This window comes from Malania oleifera, chromosome 5, assembly GCF_029873635.1.
Source record: "Malania oleifera isolate guangnan ecotype guangnan chromosome 5, ASM2987363v1, whole genome shotgun sequence".
Classification (NCBI taxonomy): domain Eukaryota; kingdom Viridiplantae; phylum Streptophyta; class Magnoliopsida; order Santalales; family Ximeniaceae; genus Malania; species Malania oleifera.
This window is the reverse complement of record NC_080421.1, coordinates 4480923-4502946: the sequence shown is the minus strand read 5'-3', so window position 1 is coordinate 4502946 and position 22024 is coordinate 4480923. Positions and strand designations below refer to the sequence as shown.

General features: G+C 36.4%; 1 protein-coding gene across 2 annotated transcripts; it reads left to right on the top strand.

Annotated features, from left to right (window-relative positions):
- Window positions 1–2605: 2605 nt before the first annotated feature.
- LOC131156362 (thaumatin-like protein 1b) lies at window positions 2606–10655 on the top strand. Of its 2 annotated transcripts, none has more exons than XM_058109989.1 (4): window positions 2606–2937; window positions 3075–3768; window positions 9727–9948; window positions 10056–10655. In XM_058109989.1, the coding sequence occupies exons 1-3, from the start codon at window positions 2877–2879 to the stop codon at window positions 9908–9910; spliced, it is 939 nt and encodes a 312-aa protein (XP_057965972.1). In that variant the 5' UTR covers window positions 2606–2876; the 3' UTR covers window positions 9911–9948; window positions 10056–10655. The 2 variants fall into 2 exon arrangements, with proteins under 2 accessions (XP_057965972.1, XP_057965971.1); XM_058109988.1 differs by having other exon boundaries at window positions 2628–2937; window positions 9727–9952.
- Window positions 10656–22024: the final 11369 nt, after the last annotated feature.

The following is a 22024-nucleotide window of genomic DNA, read 5'->3' as shown; positions in this document are numbered from 1 at the left end:
TAAATTAACAGATATGCATATAAGACACTCTTTGTGACAAACACGTCATTTACTTTCCCTATGGAACGGGTTGTGCAGCCCGAAGGCTGGACTAAGCCTAGGTGATCAGCCCAAACAAAGTAAAAAGAACAACATCCTCTGCAAACACATCTGTAGGCATCCACAGTAAACTTGCAGGTCCGACGCCCTTACTTCAACCTCAAGTAGGCAGTCGGCTGGACCCCTCTACACTTCTATTCATAACAGTGTTGGTTCACATGGTCTAACTAGCAATGGTATTGTGCTCACAATACACTGGTCCCCAGGGTTCCTAAAACATATCATGCAATTTAGATAATAGAAATCACTATTTAAAATATCAATTCACATATATTTCCTATTATTCCAAAAACCTAGTCCCGGGCCACAAAATATAATCCGGCATATAGCCATAAATTAAAACTCGGCCCTCGGCCGTCAAATAATAATCCAGACCCTTAGCCAATCAAACAATACCTGGCCACTGGCCGTTCGTTCAAACACCTACATTTCATAAACAGTTCCAGTATTTTCACAAGCATTGCCAATATTTCTCAAATAATTCAGTATTTCAAAATCTCAAATCCAAATATACAATAATCCATACCAATTAAATCATCTGCCATACGATTTTCCATGTTTTAATATATCCATATAAACAAACAAGCTTTCCACCGTTCATTTTATTTAAAAATACCATACAATATATCATAGGTTTGTAAAATCCATTTCGAACGGTTGGTTTTCAAAATAGCCTTTAAATTCCCAAATGAATAAATAAATAAATTTATATAAACATAACAATTAATTTGATTCAAGTTTCATAAGATTACTGACTTAACTTAATCCCCTTACCTGATTCCTGAAAAAGCCCGCTAACACCCCAGCCTACGCTCCATGGCTTCAAAATCTCTGAAATCTTGAAATTTAAATTTCACTACATTATTCATCACAATCCTTAGAGTAACTTTTCCTAAAATTCCTATAAACTCTGAATACCCTAAATAGCCTAATAAAGCCTAAATGATTAAACTTACCCCCGATTTAGGATTGGAACCTCGGAGCTCCAATTCGAAAACCCGCTCCGGTTAGATTATAGAGAATCTCCTCACGAATCTCCTAGTAATTTTCATTCGTTAATTGAGCTTATGGTTTAAGAGAAATTGAGGTAAGTTTGAAATTTGACCTTACCCTAGGAGATATGCCTATGCTGCTCCCATGACAAGGCCGCTCCAGTAGAAGTGTCGATGGCGGCGAACAGAGTCCAATGATATTTTTGAATTTTCAATTGGCCGAATATTGGAGACGAAATTGAGGAGTGTGAGAGAGGAGACGAGAGGGGGGCGCCTCTATATTTCTTCTGCCTGAAGGATCTGATATCCTTCATGATGTATAATATATATATATATATATATATATATATCATTATAATATTATATTATTTAATTATTAATAATATTAATTAATTAATTTTTTTTAAATTTAAATTTAAATTTTTATTTAATTTCAATTTTTTTTTTTTTTTTTACGATCACTACAAAAAAACTAAAGAAAATGTTCAAAAATGATAACCTAAGGATGGTAAAAGTTTATTCTGTGAGTCAGCGGGGACTGTGGATGGTGAGAGTTCGCTTTATGAGTCAGCGGAGACCGTGGATGGTGAGATTTTTCTGTGAGCCAGCGGGGAACGTGGATGGTAATGGAGATGTGTCCTAGGAGTCGGGTTGGCCAAACGTCCAGCTGATGCATAGAAGTTGTGTCCGTATTCGGACTTTACCTTGATTAGCGAGACCTGGGGGCGGATGACGCTGATGCGTAGGTTTGGTGCTGCACCAGGGGGTCCAAAGGGCTTGTTGGTGGCTGGAGTTCCTATGTAATAAAAAAAAATGATAACCTTGTCGATGTTGTCATAAAACTTTTAAATGTGCCGGGTGTAATAATTTCACAAAATATAAACACATATTCAAGAAAGAACAATTATTTCATCCTACTTTTTGCTCAACAAAAAAGAGAGAACAAATAAGAAATTTACAAGAAAAAAATAAAAATCAAAGATTTCTAACTTATTATCTATTACAAAATTTACTTTTTAAAATTATTTAAAAATATATGATGCTTCTAAAATGATATATATATATATATATATATATATATATATCTTCCTTATTTTTCTTTTTTAGTTTTTCTACATACAATTTCACTTCTTTTGTATGGGGTTGTAAATGAGTCAAGTTTATTCACGAGTTACTCACATTCAACTCATTTCCTAACTCGACTTGATTAAATTTTATCCGAATTTGAGTTGGCTTTAAACTATTCAAGTATTTTAATCAATCGAATTCAAATTTAGTAATAGCACTCAAATTGAGTTTCAGACTTGATCAAACTTTTTAATTTTATTTTTTTTGATATTGTATACAATATTATTATGTGTAATGTATATATATAATGTATTTTAATTATATATATATATATATATATATAATGTATTTTATATTAATATATAACCGAGCCAAAGCTTTAAATTTAATATTTTTAAATCAAATTAAATTTGAGTATTTTGTGTCGGACTCGACTCTATTGGCTCAAATACACTCCTAATTCAAATGAAAGGAGAGTTGAACTTCAAACAAAAAAGCAGAGTTTGTAAAACCATGAAGAAACAACAGAAATGAAATGCAAAAGTCGCAGATAAACTAAAGGGTAGGAAGAACCCAGAAAGAGCAGATCAGAGGATCCCCTTCTTCTGTCCCTTTCTTTCTTTTCTTCCCTCCTCTTACAAATAATAAAGATAGCTTCTTTTTTTCCTTGTAGTTTTCTTGTTCTTCACCTCTCTCTCTCTCTCTCTCTCTCTCTCAATGGATCGTGGTTTCATTTCCGCCGCTGTTCTAATTCTGCTGTCTCTTCATTTCTTCCCAGGTAATACTTCAGTTTTCTTATTACAATAACAGCGACAGCGATGCTTCCAAATTAGAATCGCTATCACTCGCCAAGAATTAAGCTTCCGTATCGGACTTACTAATTTTCTGCAATCTTTCCCTAAATTTCTTCTCCAGAAGTTCGATCGGCGTCCTTCAGGATAGTCAACAAGTGCCGGTACACTATCTGGCCGGGCCTGCTCTCCGGCGCCGGCACCGCCCAGCTACCCACCACCGGTTTCGTCCTCAAGAGCGGCAAGGCCAAGACCATCACCATCCCGAAGTCGTGGTCCGGCCGCATCTGGGGCCGAACCCACTGCGGCCGCGACTCCTCGAGAAAGTTCTCCTGCGGCACCGGTGACTGCGGCTCGGGTCACCAAGAATGCGCCGGCGCTGGCGCGAAGCCTCCCGCCACCCTGGCCGAGTTCACTCTGAACGGCGCTGGAGGACTGGACTTCTACGACGTGAGCCTCGTCGACGGCTACAACGTGCCGATGCTGGTGGTGGCGAAGGGAGGAGCGGGCGGCGGATGCAGCGCCACGGGGTGCTTGGTGGACCTGAACGGGGTGTGTCCGCGGGAGCTGAAGGTGGCGCTTGCGAACGGGACGGCGGGCGTCGCGTGCATGAGCGCGTGCGAGGCGTTCGGTGACCCGCGATTCTGTTGCAGCGAGGGTTACTCTACGCCCGACACGTGTCAGCCGTCGGCGTACTCCCAGTTCTTTAAGCACGCATGCCCGCGCGCGTATAGCTACGCGTACGATGACAAGACCAGCACCTTCACTTGTGCCTCCGCAGATTACATAATTATATTTTGCCCGAAGCCTTTCACAAGGTAAAGTTAGAAGTCACTTCATGTTATATGATACAACATATTGCAAAACTCAAAATCCAATTCGTTTTCTTTTACTCCACGAGAAGTCCACCATGCATATTATGAATTTAGTGAAATTCACAGAGATTCAAATTTAATGCTTCAAATCCATGCTCTAATCTCAAACACAAAAAGTTTCAAATTTAATTGCAATATCGAACTCGAACATGATCTATTTTAATTTGATTGAAACTTAAATGGAGGTGAATTTGAAATTTGAATTCGAGTGGACTTGAGTCATAAAGCTAGCTCAGCCAGGCAGGCTGCTTTGCTAATTAGAACATAGTTTGTTTTCCTAGCAGAAAACTTTTCCTCAAATGTGGTGTTGGTTTAATACTTTTCCTGAAGTTGGGATGTAAAGATATTTCTCCATGTATTATGGATAGGGCATACAATATGGGTGTGATACTCTGATTGATGTCATGACTAAATCGCAGTGAGATTTGACAAAATTCATTGTAAATTGTGTTTCGTGTTTTATCTGAAGGTGCTTAAGAGCAGCTCCCGTTGTGAATGTTTCCCATAATTGCTTTAGCATCTGAGCCAAGTGAAATTTTTTCCTACTTGAACGTGATGCCAAATTTGAGGGCTTCAAGAATTGCTCAAACTTCTGCTTGCTTGGGCACGTTTTGAAAACTAAATTAAGGCTTGTGGTTCAGATTCCTGAGATGCTGGCAAGAAGGTATCAGCATCACACAAGTTGTTGGTTGAGCAGTAAGATTGTCTTCAAATGTGATCTTTGTGCTGCTGTTTAGGAGTCTTGATAAATAAGGATAGAATTTTTTAGGGTCCATTCTGCCTCCTTGTAGACTGAAAAAGGATCCCATTTGCATTTTTCAAACAAAACTTCGGTCCTTCCTCTCCAGTTGCTCCAACGAAAAGTTTCCAAGTAAGTAATTGCCTATTTTTTCCTGCGAAAAACCCAGTTGCAAGTAAAAATTTTCCCCAAAATGTTCTTTAATTCTGCTGAAGTGTGAAATCTGGTTTGGAGGGATGAGAGTGTCCAGACATTCTGAACAGAATGACAGTATATCAACAGTTCTGGCAGCTTCAGAGCATAGAATACAGACATTTGAATCTGTTCTGTGCATTTAGCGGAGGTTGTCCTTAGTTGGGAAGTGGTTGGATGTTGCTTTCCACACAAAAAGTTCATTCTGGGAGTAGTTTCGATTTTCCATATGCCAAGTAAATCTTGTTGTACTAGAGGCTCTTCTGAGAGTCATGGGTCTGGGAGCAGGCTCAGGGAAATTCCTTTTAATCACAAAGTAAGCAGATTTAACAGAAGACTGTCTGTTCCTTATATGGACCCAGATAGGCTTGTACTGTTGAGGAGTAAATGGAATGGGGATATCTCCACAATAGTTCCTTCTGGGAAAAGACCATTAATCAGGACAAGCTTCCATTCCTTTTTCTCAGTATCTATGATAGCTGACTCAAAAATAGGAATAGAAGGTTGAGAAGAAATGAGTATGATGTTCCAAGAGGTCTCTACGGTGTCTAGGCATCCGAGTATCTTCCCAAATTTTAGCTGTTGTGCCATCACCAATTTGAAACAGACACTCTTTCTTGGACCAATTAAGATTTTCATGAATGCCTCTCCAACCCCAAGAGGCTGTGATGGACACTTGGAAACCCATATTGAGGAACTGGAAAAGTAGATAGATTTGCAGACTTTGGCCCAAAGACAATTAGGAAAGGAGATCAATCACCAGATTTTGATTTTGAAAACCCAGTCCTTCAGAGGAGATGAGTAGGCATAAGTTGCTCCATATTCTAAGATGAGTTTCATTGCTTCCCTCCTTGTTTCTTCCCCACAAAAAATCCTTGGAATAATTATCCAGAAGTTTACAGAGCTGGGGATGCTCATATTAACTATTTGAGAAGAGTAGTTCTTGCTTGCCAATGCATTAGTTTTCCATGCCAGTATTCCAAGTTGTGATGAATCCTGTCAAACATATTTTTTAAAGAATTCAAGTCTCTGTATGGTAGCAATTGCTCAATTCCAAGATACATACAAATGCTACCAATTCTATGGATATTTAATCTTCTTGCAAGAATTTTCCCTACTGTACAACGTGTACTTGCACTCAACTGACATGATGACTTAGAAAAATTAACCTGAAGTCCCGCATATCTTAGTAAATCAAGGATCTCTTTGACTTTAAAGAGGGTGTGGAGGTCGGCCTTGCAGAAGAGGAGACTATCATCAGACAAATAAATTATTGACTTCATGGCTCTTTTTTTCTGATTTTTTGATTCCTATGAAGGATTTATCTTCAGATGATTCTTTCAGGATAGTCGAAAAAGCTTCCATACAGATTATGAAAACCAGTGGAGAAAGTGGATCTCCTTTCCTGATGCCTTTATTTGGAAAATAGAACTCAGTCCTTTCCCCATTGATTAGAATAGAAAAATTGACTGTAGAGTAGAAATACATTGATGAATCAGATTAATCCACTTGTGAGGGAACTAAGGTGTTTGAAGGATTTGTGAGTGATCAGTGGTTTATTAAGATCCTAGAGATGAAAGCCATAATTAAGAAAATGAAAAGAACTTCTGTAAGACCCTCTCCAATAATATATCAGAACTTCTGTTAGAAAATATCTAGCAAGCCATCTGGGCCTGGTGATTTGAGTCCCATCGATTTGAAAGGCTGCTAATTTGATTTCCTGCTTAGTGAAAATGCTGCACGAAAGTTGCCATCTGTTCCTCTCAAAGTCTGGTTTTCAAGAAAGATGTAAGTTCAGGAATTCTATCAGGATCAGAATAGCAAAAAGGGACGTTTGTTTCACAGCATAAAAATATTCCAATGGAGCGATGCTCCTAGGAATCTCATTCTTGGAATGGGATGCTTGCCTCATGGGAATATTCTTTATTTGGTTTGTAATGTAAGTTCCCAAGGATATACACAAGATTCTCATGTCAATGCTTGGTTCAACATGGGAATCTTGGCAACCACTTTAGAAAATGACATGGGTGTGACCAGTATATGAAGAATAATTATATTTTTAACACAAAACATACTAAGAATAAGTAGTTAATTAAATTGATATCCTAAAATTTTCAATAATCATAAATTAAAAAATTTTAAAACTTAAACAATGAATTAAACGAAATAATTGAGGGTAATATGATGTATAAATATTTATCATTATATTTTAATAATAATAATAATAATAATAATAATAATAATAATAATTATACTTTCATTATTATTAATAATTAAGAAACAACATATTCAAAAAGTAAAATTTTTCGAAATGTGAATGTTAAGGTGGATGAGTGGTAAAACATTAAAGGATAAATTGAGGAATGAACATATTCACAACAGGCTAGGGGTTGCACCGGAAGAAGATAAGATAAAGGAGGGGTGGCTTAGATGGTTTGAGCATGTGAAATGAAGGTCAAGTATTGCGCCAGTGCGAAGGAGTGAGCTAATTATTATTAATGGTACTAGAAGAGGTAGGGCTAGATCTAAAATAATTTGGAATGAGGTTGTGAGGAAGGATTTAAGAGCTCTTAAGTTAGTTGAGGAAAACGCTCTTGATCACGTGAATTAGCGGAAAAGGATTCCTATAGCCGATCCCACATAGCAGGATTAAAGACTTGTTATTTTTGTTATTGTTGAATTGTAGAGTGATATTACTATATTATAGGGGCAATGTTGTCCAACCACCATAATAGTGAGGGAATTTGGTCCAAAAAAAAAGGTAGGATTCTGAAGGGCATGAAACTTATGCATGGAGGAAGGTGGGAATGGGATGCCCATGTTATTTTGGAATCATTACATTCATAGGAAAGTAAAGATTCCCGCCACTTCAGATATCTACCCAAACAAACGGGAGAATGAGATGTCATGGGCATCACATTTCTAGCAATCTTGAAAGACACCGTGAATCAAATGCCCCCAAAGTGTTTACTAAAAGCATCATTGACAAATTCCTTAATCTCATCTTGTGAATGAATCCACCTGTTTTCTTCAGCTGAGTCTTGATGTCAAGTTATTCTTCCTACTTTCTTTGACTCTGCATAAAAATGTTTGGTGTTCTTAACCCCTCATTGAAGCCAATCTTTCCTTGCTTTTTGAGCCCATGTAACTTCCTCAAGCTGAAGGGTCCTCCAGTTTCAGTGTGATATTGTCTTCCAGTTCCTGATTCCCTTGTCAATTCTTCTGCTCCTGAATTTCTCTAAGCTGTTTTTACACTGATTAATGCAGTTCTGAATGTTACCAATCTCCCGCCTAGTCCAAGTTTTGAGGTTGTTCCTCACCACTGAATTAAGCCTTCTCCAGACTTCATATAGAGGGGATCCCTGCTAGTTTTTTCACCATCCATCTTTAATGGCAAGTTAACTACTTTCTTGAAGAGCCAGAAAGTTATTGCCTATTTTTTTGAAGGAAATTTGCTCTTCTTCCTGAAGAGTAATGGGGCAGTGGTCAGAAGAGTTTGCTGGTAGAACTAAGACTCAAATTTTGAAAATCTATGAGTTCAGAGATTGTCTGTGAAGGCTCTGCAAGCCTTTCTTTGACTGAACTACATGAGCTGCCTGTGCTGCTGACTTAGTGCACCTTACACCGGCACTCTAGTTGTAATTTGGTATCTGGTTTCGAGATAAATATGTTTACCATTAAATGAGTTGAACCTTATTTCCAAAGAGAACCTTGCTTAGAGCGGAGGAAATAAGGTTACATTACGTTTTGCTTATTGATTTAGAAGCGTAGTTTTAAGCATGAAGAAGAAATGGCATTAAAACAGAAGGCAAAACTGATGTCATCTTGCTTGAAAGGCAAAACTGATGTCATCTTGCTTGAACTTAAAATCTTCCTCAACTCGTCCAATGAAATGTGTTGCTGTACTCTTTCTCTTGGTAATTCACATGTGTTCGATTCAGTTACTAAACATGTTTAAAAGATTTGATGTGCATTTTTGAACATCTGAAGTTGTCGTGAGGTCCAGTTCCCAATAAAATAATGTTTGTGTTATGCTGATTAAGTTTTTGCTCAAATTAAAAGGGATGGCCACTTAAAATTTTTTAAGGGGCAGGTGTTACATGGAGGGCAAGCCGTGAGAGCCCCTAATGATGAAAGGTCCAACGGTACATTGGACGGTAGTATCATTATCTGGGAGGATTTTTTGGAGTTTCTATCTGGAGGCTATTTATATTTGTAGTTGAGGGTTGAAATCTCAGAAGTAGTTTTAGTGGCAGTATAGTGGAGGTTTCGCGATGGCTTTGCGGATATAGGCACACTATTGAATCTCAAAAATTTGTTTTCGTTCAATTTTTTGTATGTGTGCTTAAGCTTAGGCATAGCCACAGCAATTCCAATTTAGTACCATAGTTTCTACATGCTCAAACATGGCCTAATTTGCCAACTCCAATGTTTAAGTGGTGATTTACTTTGAAAACCAAGCTATAGAGGGTTTGGCACATTTCTGAATTCATGAGAATTAAAGATTACTTGAAACATTTTTTACTATACTTTGGAGGTTCCAATTTAATTCCGGATTAGTTGTTTTGATCAAAGTTTATGAAGGACTTCCTTTGAACCTTTATATGAAATTCCCATCTGCCTGGAGCTATTTACTTTGTTTTCTTATTGATTTTTGTGATTACTGGCAAAAAAAATAAATTTCTTCATAGTTGCTTTCCATTTCTTAACGTTTTCTGAGTTCCGAGTGGAGCAATCCTGTTCAAATGTTTCTAGATGAAAGAAGTTGAATGAAGTCTTGGAGCTACCCCGTAGGCCATAAGTGAGGCTCAGGCATCATGTTTTACTATTTTTTGCTTTCTGTATGCATGCTTTTTACCTTGTTCCTTTCTGGGTTCTCATCACAGCAAACTCTATCCTTACAGTACTGATCTTGAGATGCCCAATCAGTAAATGGATAGAAATTATAGGGTATAACCGTCTCGTTGCAGCCAAAAATTGCTAGGGGCACGAAGGAAAGCAGCGGAGCTGCCACTGGTGAACAAAACCATGATGTACATAGCAAGAAGGCATGCGAGCAGTGGATCATCCTCAGCAGATTTGGTTCCGTTGCAGTTTGTGGTTTGTGCTATTTCTGTTGGAGCAGCAATTTTGCATTCTTGGCAGCTATCATGAGTCATCTTCACTTCACTAATGTCCGTGGATACTTCCAGGCAGGTGGTACCAAAAACTACTGTAGAAGAGTATTTTCATATTCTAGGAAGTGTTTCTTTGCCATTTGTCACCCCTGACACCTCTTCAACCTGGGTTGGACCTGCAGATCCTAGCTCATGGAACCGCACAAATTGGTAGAAGTAATCTTGTACATTTGTTCCCACATGCTGCAAAGTTCTTCAGGGGAGTTTTTGAGAAACCTTGTTCTCAAATTTTTGACCACTGTTGCACAGATCATTTTTCATGAGAAAAAGTTGAAAGTTCACACTTCAACTGAGTTGTGAGTTCCATAAAAATTGATAAAATTATGGTGGTCCTCACAACACTGAAATGGTGACCTTTGGTTCTTAAGATTATTTGCTATATATGATGGAGTAATTTCTCTGATCTCAATGGCAGCAACTCAGATTTCCCTCCAACATAGTGCGAGCTGCATGATCCAAACGGTGAGATTATTCCTTAAAAAGTATACATGGCTTTGTGACGACAGAATTAGATAGGCCTGATTTGTATTCTTCTTTTGTTTTCTGTAATTATGCTTGTAAAAGTAGCAAGGTAGTTCCATGGTAGAAGACATTGGAAGTATTCAGTGCGGAAGAGATGTATCTTAATCATGCCTCGCTCTTGGAAATCATATTCGATTGGATGTATCAGTTATCAGTTATGGCCCTGTTGATTCTTCAATTTATACTTCATCTTTTCTCTTTCCCCTGCGTTTAATGTTTGCATAAGTCTCTCATTATACTTGTATCATGAAATCTTGGGCCTCTTGTTATCCTGTCTTTAACACAAGCATAATTTTACAGTAGTTGTTGAATACACAGGCGGAATGGAAGTAATTGGGTCTGAAATCCAAATGCAGAATGAACTACTTGCATAGTGCCATCTATTTGAAACTACTGGTATGTGCTAACATGGCATTTTTCTTGCTTGTTTAGAACCAAAATGGGATTCTGGAGGACTCTCTCACTGCAAATTTCTAGTAATGGCTTATGGCTTTTCTGTAGGCTGTGCCATGTTTCGTTCATTTTCTATTTTTGTGTTCCAAATGAATTCCTTGCGTCAGCTAAGCATAAAGAAAGAAATAATGAATTAATGATTGTTGTGTTGTATTTCCTCTTGGCCTGAAAGGACTCTATTTGTTGAGATTTGAAATCTTAGTGCAATTTTTATTGACAAAATAATAAAATTTTTGCGAATTCTCTAAGTATATTGTGGAAATTTTTAGGTTCTTCTTGTTTTCTTTTAAGGTAAAATACATATACCTCATTAGAGGTTTGACAAAAAAAGAAGAATCTCTATTGAGGTTTTAAAATTTTCAAATGGCCTATTAATAGATTTTAAGAATTTTAAGGACCTCTTCTAAGGTTTAGTAAAAAGATATAAAATTTTTTTTGTATTTTATTTGAAAAAAAATCTTTTGATGGGAGATTTGAGTCTTTTTAACAAATCTCAGGGAAGGTATGTAATATTTTTGAAACTTCAGGGAGGTTATTGGGATTTTTGAAGCAAGAGATTTTTTTTTTTTTTTTTTAATTTCAACATAAGTCAGTGTCTTTTGTTCTTCTTATTATTATTATTATTATTATTATTATTATTATTATTTTTTTTTTTTTTTTTTTTTTTTTTTTTTTTTTTGAACTAAGGGGTCTTAGACAACAATGTTTGACCTAAAGTGCAATGCTTCCAAGAAGCAAGAGCCTCTTCTTCTTGAGTCTGTGTTGGATAGACAAAGACTTAAAACAAGAAATATAAAAATGGGGATTGGGTTGGGGATGGTGAGATTTGTCAACAGATGGAAGGACCTCTAGGGACCTAAATAGGCTATATGGTGTTTTTATTTCTCTGGTTTCAATGTCGATTTCATATCTCATTAATTGAAGAAAACATGTATCGTGACAAAATGATATTTGATTAAAAAATGCTTAATTAATTAAGCCCCAAAATGATCATTAATTTTTTATAAAGTTATTCAATGACTTTTTCCTCTTTCACGCCAACAGATTTCTGCCCCTTTGTGTGGGTTTGGATATAGAAAAATTATATTGAATTTTTTTTCTAAATTCATACAAGTTTAAAAAAATTTGAAATCTGAAACATGTGCTTCCAAACGCAACTTATTGTTTATGAAAGTTAATATTAATGTATTAGCTCTTCTGTTGTATGTTGACTTTCAACCCCACTCACGTTAGCACCGAAGGAGTCCATGAGTGGTCTTGAAGATATACATGGGTGAACACCAACTTTTCACTTATGAGTTCCAAACAGTTGTTCAAGTGGGCTTTACTACTGAACCAATCATACCTCCCACGTTTTGTCCCTATTCGGATCCATCTTTCAGGCTTAAATGATCCTTATTGGCCTAAATGATCCTTATTGACCTCGGTCACACACTTGATTCTCCAACTGTTAGCACGTCAAGAGAATTAACTTCACACCTTGATTTTACGTTCTCGTTGGTCCCGAGTTACGAACCATCGACTCTGATACCACTTGTTAGTACCGAAGGAGTCAATGGGTGGTCTTGATATACATGGGTGAACACAAACTTGACCCAATAGCCTAAACTTATTGGGTTTTGGGTCCAACCATGTATATAAGTACCTATCATCCACTTAATTTTTTTCAATATGGGACAAACTCATAAGTGAAATTCTCAACAACTCAAACACTACTTATTAATGGATAGTGTTATCCTTTTTCTTTTGGTTACACTGGGTGTCCCGGGGATCATTGGGTGCCACTCCCTCCTTTGGACTAGTCCCACGCCTACGCCGAGAATGCCCTCCACCTGCATAGGATGTAAATCGCAAATATGCATTCAGCTGGCAGGATTTGAACCTGGGTTTATACCGTCAAGCGGCTTGCCACAGTCTCCTCCTTACCACCTGAGCTTATGCGGGGGGGACTATGGATAGTGTTATCCTACTATCATGGGTCATGTGGCATGTACATATTAGAGAAGTATGTGCACTATAGTTTCTTTTCAATCTGTATGTATCATACAATGACGGGCCTGTAATAGATAACACTACTCTTGCATAATCCAAGTCCTATAAGCCTCCAACGAATTTTAAAAGTGATTCTAAATCAATGTGATTAATAGATAAGGACACCATTAGGGCCACGAGTTAGCTAATTCAAAGTCAAAAATTTAGTTGAAGTGTTAATGAGATATTGATGACTAAATTTAGATGTACGGCTGGCCGTCCACTTCAAGCACTTCGGTTTTTTTGTTTTTTGTTTAAAATCAAAACTGAAGACATTTTGCAGAACAGTCTTACAGTCAAAGAGGAAAGCTTACAACAAACATTATCAGCAGAAAATGAATGAAAAAGAAGAAAGAAAAGGATCAAGAAAACAGAGTGAAAGAAAAGGATCAAGAAAACAGAGTGCCATCCTTCTTATATGCCATGCACCTACCTTTCTTCAAAGTTAAATCATTTGCAATCATTATGGTCGAGCAAAAAAGGTTAGGATAATGGAAATGAAGTTATTAACTGTTGGGAATGAACACGAAATTCTCATATCAGTGAGAAACAAAAATAGAAAAACAATTCACGTCAAAGAAAAATAATCACACACACAAGACAATATTTATGTGCACGGAGTTGTAGGGATTTCACTATTGTCAGGAAGAAAAATACAGAGAATGCGCCGTACAATGATTTTCTCTCTCGGCCAAACCTACTCACCTAAAAAGTAATCGTTTTATATGCTGCGCACAGGGTTCCAAATGTACTACAAAACGGGCCCAAAATTTTTTTCCGAGGACTAAGCCTTAGGATAGAAATTTCTCATTAAAAACCATGCAACATTAATTCGGGTTGGGTCATCATCATCCGGATCAAACGAAACTAGACTCCACAAAGCCCAACAATTAACTCACTAGTTATCAAGATTAATGAGTTCTTATGTTTATGATTCTATTGTAATGATGATCATAATTGATAAGATACCATTATTATAGCTATCATTAAACTGACCCAACCATCACAATGGCCAAAACAAAATTAAGGTAAAGTGGAGTGTCCAATATGACATAAACACTTACTTGCAAACATTCACGTGTCATAATAGTTAAATCTTTAGTTAAAATTAATATCAGTCCAAAAGATTTAGGAGTATCTCTTCCTTCATGTAAAATTCGTAATTCACTAATCATAGGATGCTACAACAAAGCTGGACCCTTATGAATGGTGTAGAACATATAGTATTTCTCTTTCTTTTTTTTTGGTAGTTTGAGTGGTCCAAGTATTGATGCTCTATCTTATTATAAGTGAATTTGAATCTTGAAAATTGAAAAGAAAAAAAAAACAAAAAGAACTTTGTTGGGCATTAATATTTAGGGAGATTTTTTTTTTTTCAAGTCATTCCCTCATTTATGATGGAACAATCGTTTTGCCAATCTTAGTGTGGTCACAACCCTACATTGGGCGTGTGTTAGAAAGATCTTGACCCATATAAGGATGGTATAGGCTTCAACCTTGTGATTGAGACACCTTTTATGAGATAAAATCATGAGACCTCGTCGGACCTTGGGTTGACTTTATAACGATTAAGAGCATCAATGATATCCAGTATACTTCAAAGATACTATCTTCTAGTTTTTATGATGTTATGTTATATGTTTTGGTACTTAGAATATTTTTTGAAATTATTACTTTATTAGTGCTCTTGATTACCTTTTTAAGATCACAAACTTGCCCTTCATAATATCAAATTTTTGAATAGCTCAAACTTGTGCAATGAACCTAAACTCGAGATCATAAATTTAAAATTGTGTAAATGTAAATAAAATAATTTTTCTTAACTTCCCATAATTTAAAGTTTAGCACTTGCATTTCCAACTGCAACAAGGAATGCCCAAGACAATTGATTGAAAAAAGGGGAAATGGAATTGCAGAGGGTAAATGCAACAGAGGGCAATACACTAAAATTCTTCTGATATAGAGTGGACTGATTCTTCAAACAGGGCGGATGATGTGTGCAGGTGGGCTTTGCAAACACAAGAGGGGACAGGGCATGATGCTTTGTCTCACAAAAAAGCAAGTGTACTGAAATCACTTTATAGAACAAATAAACTAATGAATGAAAATGAACTCCAACTTTGGCCCTAGCCTTTACTGAGTTTTTTCCCATTTTATTATTAAAAAAATATAAAATATCAAATAATACTTCAATTGGGAAAAAATTTCCCAAACTAATGCTTACGTAATCTCGCAACTTGATGCTGCGAGATTTAAACTAATGGACCGCTGGGAAAGTGACATGTGGCATGGAGGGAAGAAAATCTCGCAGCTTGGTGCAGCGAGATTTAAACCGAATAGCCAGTGGAAAGATGACGCGTGGTGGAGGAGGGGAGCAAATCTCGCAGCACCAAGCTGCGAGATTTAAAGGAGCCGAGCCTCACCGTCACTAACGCCGTCAGTTCAAGCCTCTGCAACTCCGACGACAACCCACTCCTCTCGGCAACTCGCAGCAACAATAGCCGTTGCTGCGGCTCTCTGCTCCGTAGCCGCAATCACCAGCACTACCACAACCCCCTGCTCCACTCGCCCAGCCTTCCTTGCGGCAACTTCACCACCTCACCCGACGAACCAGCAGATCCGGCCACGACACCACACAACTGCAAACAACTTCGGCAACCATCGTCACTGTCATCGTCGTCGTTATCAACTCCGGATCGCACCAGAAAGCCAACACAACCACCACGCATCACCACCTCAGGCAACCTCCCCGTCCTTACCTTGCAACACCTCTTGAAGCAGAACCAGTCCTCGCCGCCACCGTCGCCAACACCCCTTGCCGCCGTCGTCGCTCACCATCCTTGCCGGCGGTGTTTCCTACGCTGCTCGTATCCTTTTCCATCGCCGTCGCATTCCAGCCTTCTCCCACCTCCGGCAGCATCCAGTTAAGTTCCTTGCATAACTCAATCAGCGGGAGGCTTCTCCGTTTAAATCTCGTAGCTTGGAGCTGTGAGATTTTTTGCCCTTATGCGCCACATGTCAACTTCCCATAGGCTATTCTATTTAAATCTCGCAGCTTGGAGCTGCGAGATTTGGTTCTCTCCTTGCCACACGTCATCTTTCCAGCGGCCCATCACTTTAAATCTCGCAGCATCAAGTTGCGAGATTACGTGAGCATTACTTTGGGAAAATTTTTCCCAGTCAAAGTATTTTTTGATATTTTCTTTATTTTTAATAATAAAATGGGAAAAAACTCGCCTTTACTAGTTTTATCTTTACTTAACAATTCGAGAGTGGTTCAAGTGGTAAATTCAAAACTCTCCTAATTAAGTTATCAGAGTCATGATTTTTCATTTGAAATAATAACTTGATATTTAAGTGAAGAAAGATAACGGAATGTGCCCATTATCCCGGTAGATTGATTAGGTGTTCAAAGGGTCTTAGATACCATCATTTGAAAATAATAATAATAATAATAATAATAATAATGGAAGAAACAGTTCACCAAAGTCCTTATGGACGATTAGAATTATAAGTTGGGGCTTTCATGTTGTAGATTTCGGATTTGAATCTAAAGAACAGCATAGAGTTGCATGCAAGTCACTTTATTCTCTAATAAGTTCTTTTTCACTAATCATGCGATTGATGACATTTTCTTGGACAAATTTAAGAGTTATTATATATTTTCTCACTATCTTATTCCAAGTTATTTTAGGTCTATCCTCTTTTCTTCTAATATTAATTTACAATGACCTCCTCACTAGTACACAAATTGACCAATGTTTCAAATTAAACCAAATCACAAAACTTTAATTTGGTTTGACTCGTCTCTAATCCAATTTTGTGGAATTTGAATAATTTGGGTTTCAAATTGTCCTTTCTTAATCAAAACAAATATAACTATTTACAACCCCAACTATTACTGTTCTTATTTTGTGTTGAGAAAAATCTTAATTCATTTTTTAAAAGATATATTTTTTCCTTTTAAAAAAAAATAATCATATGGTTTCTCTTATCTTATGTTTGGAAGACATCTTGAATTTAAATATTTGTGGATTTGGGCAAATGTATTAAATTTATCCAAATACAAATCTAAGACTCGAAATCAATGCTTTCAAACTCCGTGTTAAAGGTTTTTATTTTTTTCTTTTCTTTTATTTTCTTTATTGTCAATAACTCAAAACAAGAAACTAAAATGATAAGAAGAAAAAAAATAAAAGATATTAAAGTTTGACAAAAAAATAAAATATTTCTCTCATCATATACTTCTCAAATTATTGTTTGCTCAATCCAAATAAAATATAATATTGGTGAACTCACTTTAACAATCACTTACAAACAAAAGTGACTTTTACTACCTCTTTATGTCTTTCTTTTCTTTTGCCTTTTTTACCATGCCATCTGAATGGTCTATTGTCTTGGCCATCCTCTTGTGGCCCTAGTGGACATCTCCTATTGAAAAAATGCAAGTATATACTTTCAAAAACTCAAGTAATGATGTATTTATAAGTTTGAATTTTGCATCTTGAATATGAATTTGGGTATATTTATATAAATTTCAATATAATTTTAAAATTATATTTTATCTAAATTCAATATAAATTTAAGTCCAAAGCCTATTTGGTAGGAACAAAAATGTATTAAATATACTAAATTACAAAATTTTTATTGGTTTACGAGTTTAATGAATTTGATCGGTTTAATTCAATCATTAATTTACATTTGATTTTATATTTATATTTTTGTACAATTTTACTAAATACTTATGTAAAATAGAATATAAATTATATCATCTTTTTTAAATAAAAAAAACACACAATTTTTTACTTTTAAAATGTTTAAAACAAAAAATACATTCAAATAAATCAAAATTGTCTAAATTTTTATTGATTTCTATTGGTTTAAACAAATTTTGACACATTTTGGTCCCTTTTTGTCAAAACTAAAATCAAATTCGGTCAATACAGTTAGCAAGTTGGTATAATTTTTAAAATATTAGATAAAAATTACGAAAAGTTAAATATTATTGTTAGCCTTAAAAGCTAAGTGAACTTAATTGTTTTGTTTTGATGATAACAACCCATTAGTGGTTCTAGGTAAGCTTATCTTTGTGTGTTAAGTCATGGTAATTATATATACAAAAGCAAAGATTAAGTAAATTCTTAATAGATTAGACATCATCAAAAAGGGGGAGAATGTAAGCCTTGGTGGCTACACTATCATGACTTATTGTGTTTTGATGATATTAACTTATTTGTTGTTTCTAGTGTCTTCCATCTTTGCAAATTATGCTTAGTACAGGTACAAGTAACACTCTTATGAAGTACTGGATCGAAGGCAAAGATTGGACCGAGTTAACGATCGAAGTAGGAAAGATCAAAAGGTCACGTACTTGGATGAACCCAAGCACAACCGATGGAAGTTTCATCATTGAATTTTATGTAATAAGGGTTGTGTGTGGTAGGAACTTGTTTTAACTCTTGCATTTTGTTTCTGCATAATTTTTGAACAAGAGTTGAGTCAATACATGCATATTAGAACACTTGAGTTTATAAGATTGCACTAAAAGTCACAAGCTCAATTCATAATTTTCAAAATTAAAATTAAAGAGTTTGTCAAAAGAATCCGAAACTCAAAATATGTTTTCAAAAGGGATAAGTTTTCAACATCTTGGTATTTTAAACATCTTCATACTTGGTTCTCGTCTTATCAAAGCATGGTTAATGTCATAAAGTTTCAAAGAAGTCAAATACTTTTTATAAAGGACATTTTAAGCATATAAGATATCAAATGATCCTTCAAAGATGTTTTCATAAATCAAGATTGAGAAGTAAGGTGTACTCCCAAGAGGGGGGTGAATTGGATTTTTAAAAATTTCTTTGGAAAATTTTATTTTACAAATTCCTTTAATTAAGTATTAACCCTTTTTTAAGAATGAGTTTATTACTATCCCACCCACAATCAATCTCCTATTAATTACCTTAATTATTGTAGTATAAGGACGATGTAATCAGATTAATATCAATACTTCAATGAATACCAATTTCAGATTAGATTTTCTTTTCAACAATGAGTACCGATTTCTTCAATTAATAATTTCAATCAATCAATTCTTGTAAGATAAATGAGATAACCATATAAGATTTAAATCAGCTTTTAATCCAAACAAATCCCTTGATTTAAACCAATATTCAATATTCAATCTCTAGTTCAAATCTTTAATGTAAAGGCACAATAACTTTGACTTGTAATATTCAGCTTATGACAATTCAACCTTTGAATATGTCAATCCAATCAATAAGGTAAGCTTGATTTCTCAATATGACATAAAATAGAAAATTCAACCAAGCTTCCAAAACTTAGATATTGATATCAAATAAGTAACTTGAATTTAAGTATGTAACCAATCAATATATTAATGAGCTTTGGTATTGATCAATCAATGTACTCCCTTGCGGTTTTCGTAATATAATATTGATCAATCAACGTTGTAACGACCCGAAAAATAATGGTATTTAAATAATAAAAGAAAAGGAAATAGAAACCAGAAACAGAAGGAGGCAATCGACTTTGTCGACGACGTTGCATTTTGGAAGGAATAACCGAGGGGAATTATCAAGCCCTCGTCGACAAACATAGGGGATTTGTCGACGAGGGTATAAGAGGATCTCGTCAACGAAGGCAAGATTCGTCGTCGAGGAAATATTGAGAGAGGTTTTGAGCAGTTTGAATTTTTTCGACAAGGAGTGGGTTTCGTAGACGAAATTATTAAAGGACTCGTCGATGAAATGACGTGGCTTGTCGATGAATCCAATCCTATAAATATCAAAAGCCCGAATTTTTACTTCAAAATTAAGCAACCTATCACACTCTCTCCCCCCCCCCCTCTTTGGCTCCCTCCTTTTCTCCCTTCGATTTTGGGCCGAATTTCCATCGGTTCGACAATTTGAAGCCACCACGATGCTCTTGGGGAAGTTCTCTCCAAATCTGCCTAGAGCGGATTGTTGGTGAAAGCAAGTTGAAAACCATCCCAAATCTAGGGTAAGACTTTCTACTCAGTATTTGGTTATTTGGCAATTGTAGAAAGTGTTATACATGTAGAAATACTGAACTTTAGTTCTGGGGAATACTGTTTCCAGGGTGTTGAATTGGGAACCCTACGGGTGTAGGAAAAATTTTCTTAAGGATTTTTCAGGAATCAGGTAAGGGAATAAACTAAGCTAGTATTTTATGAAAAATATGTATATTGTTAGAGCATTTGATTTCAGAAAAATAAATATATTTATATATGATTTATATTTGGGAAAATACTGTTGAAAATGATGGTATGTTGAATATGCGAAAAACTTGTTAGTGTGGCATGAGTAGAATTGTTATGAAATACTGTTTTTCGGAAATGTGTTAATGATACAGATTTTTATAATGAAAAACCAGCGTATGGGCCGGAATTTTGATATATTTGCCGGCGTACGGGCCGAGCCATGTGTATGATTTGCCAGCGTACGAGCTGAGCTATAGATATGTTTGCTGGCATACGGGCTGAGCTATGGTAGAATGTGAAATACCGGCGTACGAGCCGATGGTTTTTCATGATATACGTGAATATGCAAAATGATATGATTGATCTGATAATTAATGATATGAGACATCCATGTGTCACAGTTTCAGTATATGTTATATGATATCAGAACCTGGTTGGCTTGGTCTAGGCTAGCACTTGCACGGTACCGTTGTTATGTGTCCATGGTCATCATGATCATGATATTTGTGTTAATGCCGCTGTACGGAGTGGTGTGAGATTTGATGGTCAATGTGATTTATAAGAAGTGTGTGAGCGCCTCTGGTGTACAGACCAGGTCTGGCAGACCCATCAGATTTACAGACTATACTTTTGACTTGGCAGTGGTCGGCCAACCATTGTCAAGTCCCGCCTTCGGGCCACACAACCCAGTCATGTGGGGGTAATACATGACAACAGTCAGCTAACCTACCAGGAATGTTTTTTGTATTATTATTATATGAGATGAAATATGTTTATGAAAATGTAGTATGTTTTGCCATGTTTTGATGATATATATGTTTTCCCAGATTTGACAAAATAGTTACTAAATATGTTCTGTATGGTATATGTATAACACGGAATACTCATGTTGCCACACATTGATATTAGTTTATTTCCCTTACTGAGAGGTGTCTCACCCCAAAATCTTATAAATATTTCAGAAGCCCCTGATAGGAGAGCGGGTAAAGTCCCACTGATCTAGTACGGTGGATCTGCCCTTCCAGAAAGGTAAGTATTTTGATAGGGTCGGTTGTATTTTGTGGAAATGGCCCTAAGACATCTTTTTGGGTTGAGTGTTGTGTATATATATACAATGATTGTAGTAACTCCGGTATTGTGATGTATGGTATTATGAGATGTATATGATTGTATGTTTCCTGCTACTTAGGCTTCTGCTCTATGTTTTGATATATCCCTGATACCACGGGTCCAAGTGGGCTATAATATGCCGAGCTTTGTGATATTGTATTTAATAAAAAAAAATGTGAAAATTAAGCAGGTCGTCCCAGTTTGGTATCAGAGCAAAGGGCTAGTTACCCCGATCCCCGGGAACTCTCGCTTATGAATGATTGTCGCGAAGTAAGACTCTCCGCCCGGGGGCTTACTGAATTGAGGGATAGCGATACATAACGCCTCAATATCTGTGAGTGTTCTAATAGGTACCCGTTGTTACCACGGGCACAAGGCCCATAAGGAAAGTGACAACGTCCGAAAGGGGGACATCACAAACGTACTTCCTTACGGTTTCCGAAATTTCCAAAAGCAAATTAATTTTCAGCAATTAAGTCCACAACCACGCAGTTTATATATGTGCAGAAAATTAAAAAAGATTTAGGGAAGAGAGACGCCAAGATTTTACGAGTTTCGGTTATACCCGCCTATGTCCTCGCCTTAGACAAACTACCCAAGAATTTCACTATATTGCTTATTTAATTGGGCGGAGCAAACCGATTACACACTCCTTCAAGTAGGATGAAACCCTCCTCCCCAAGCGATACGCTACGCTCAATAATCCAACGATTCAACAACCTGAACAGTAAAAAA

What these genes read in the sequence shown, in the direction of transcription:
- LOC131156362 (XM_058109989.1), top strand. Translation starts at nt 2,877, where the DNA reads ATGGATCGTGGTTTCATTTCCGCCGCTGTTCTAATTCTGCTGTCTCTT. An exon ending in GTCTCTTCATTTCTTCCCAG is followed by an intron (nt 2,938 to 3,074) that starts GTAATACTTCAG and finishes TTTCTTCTCCAG; the next exon opens with AAGTTCGATCGGCGTCCTTC. An exon ending in TGCCCGAAGCCTTTCACAAG is followed by an intron (nt 3,769 to 9,726) that starts GTAAAGTTAGAA and finishes GTCTCGTTGCAG; the next exon opens with CCAAAAATTGCTAGGGGCAC.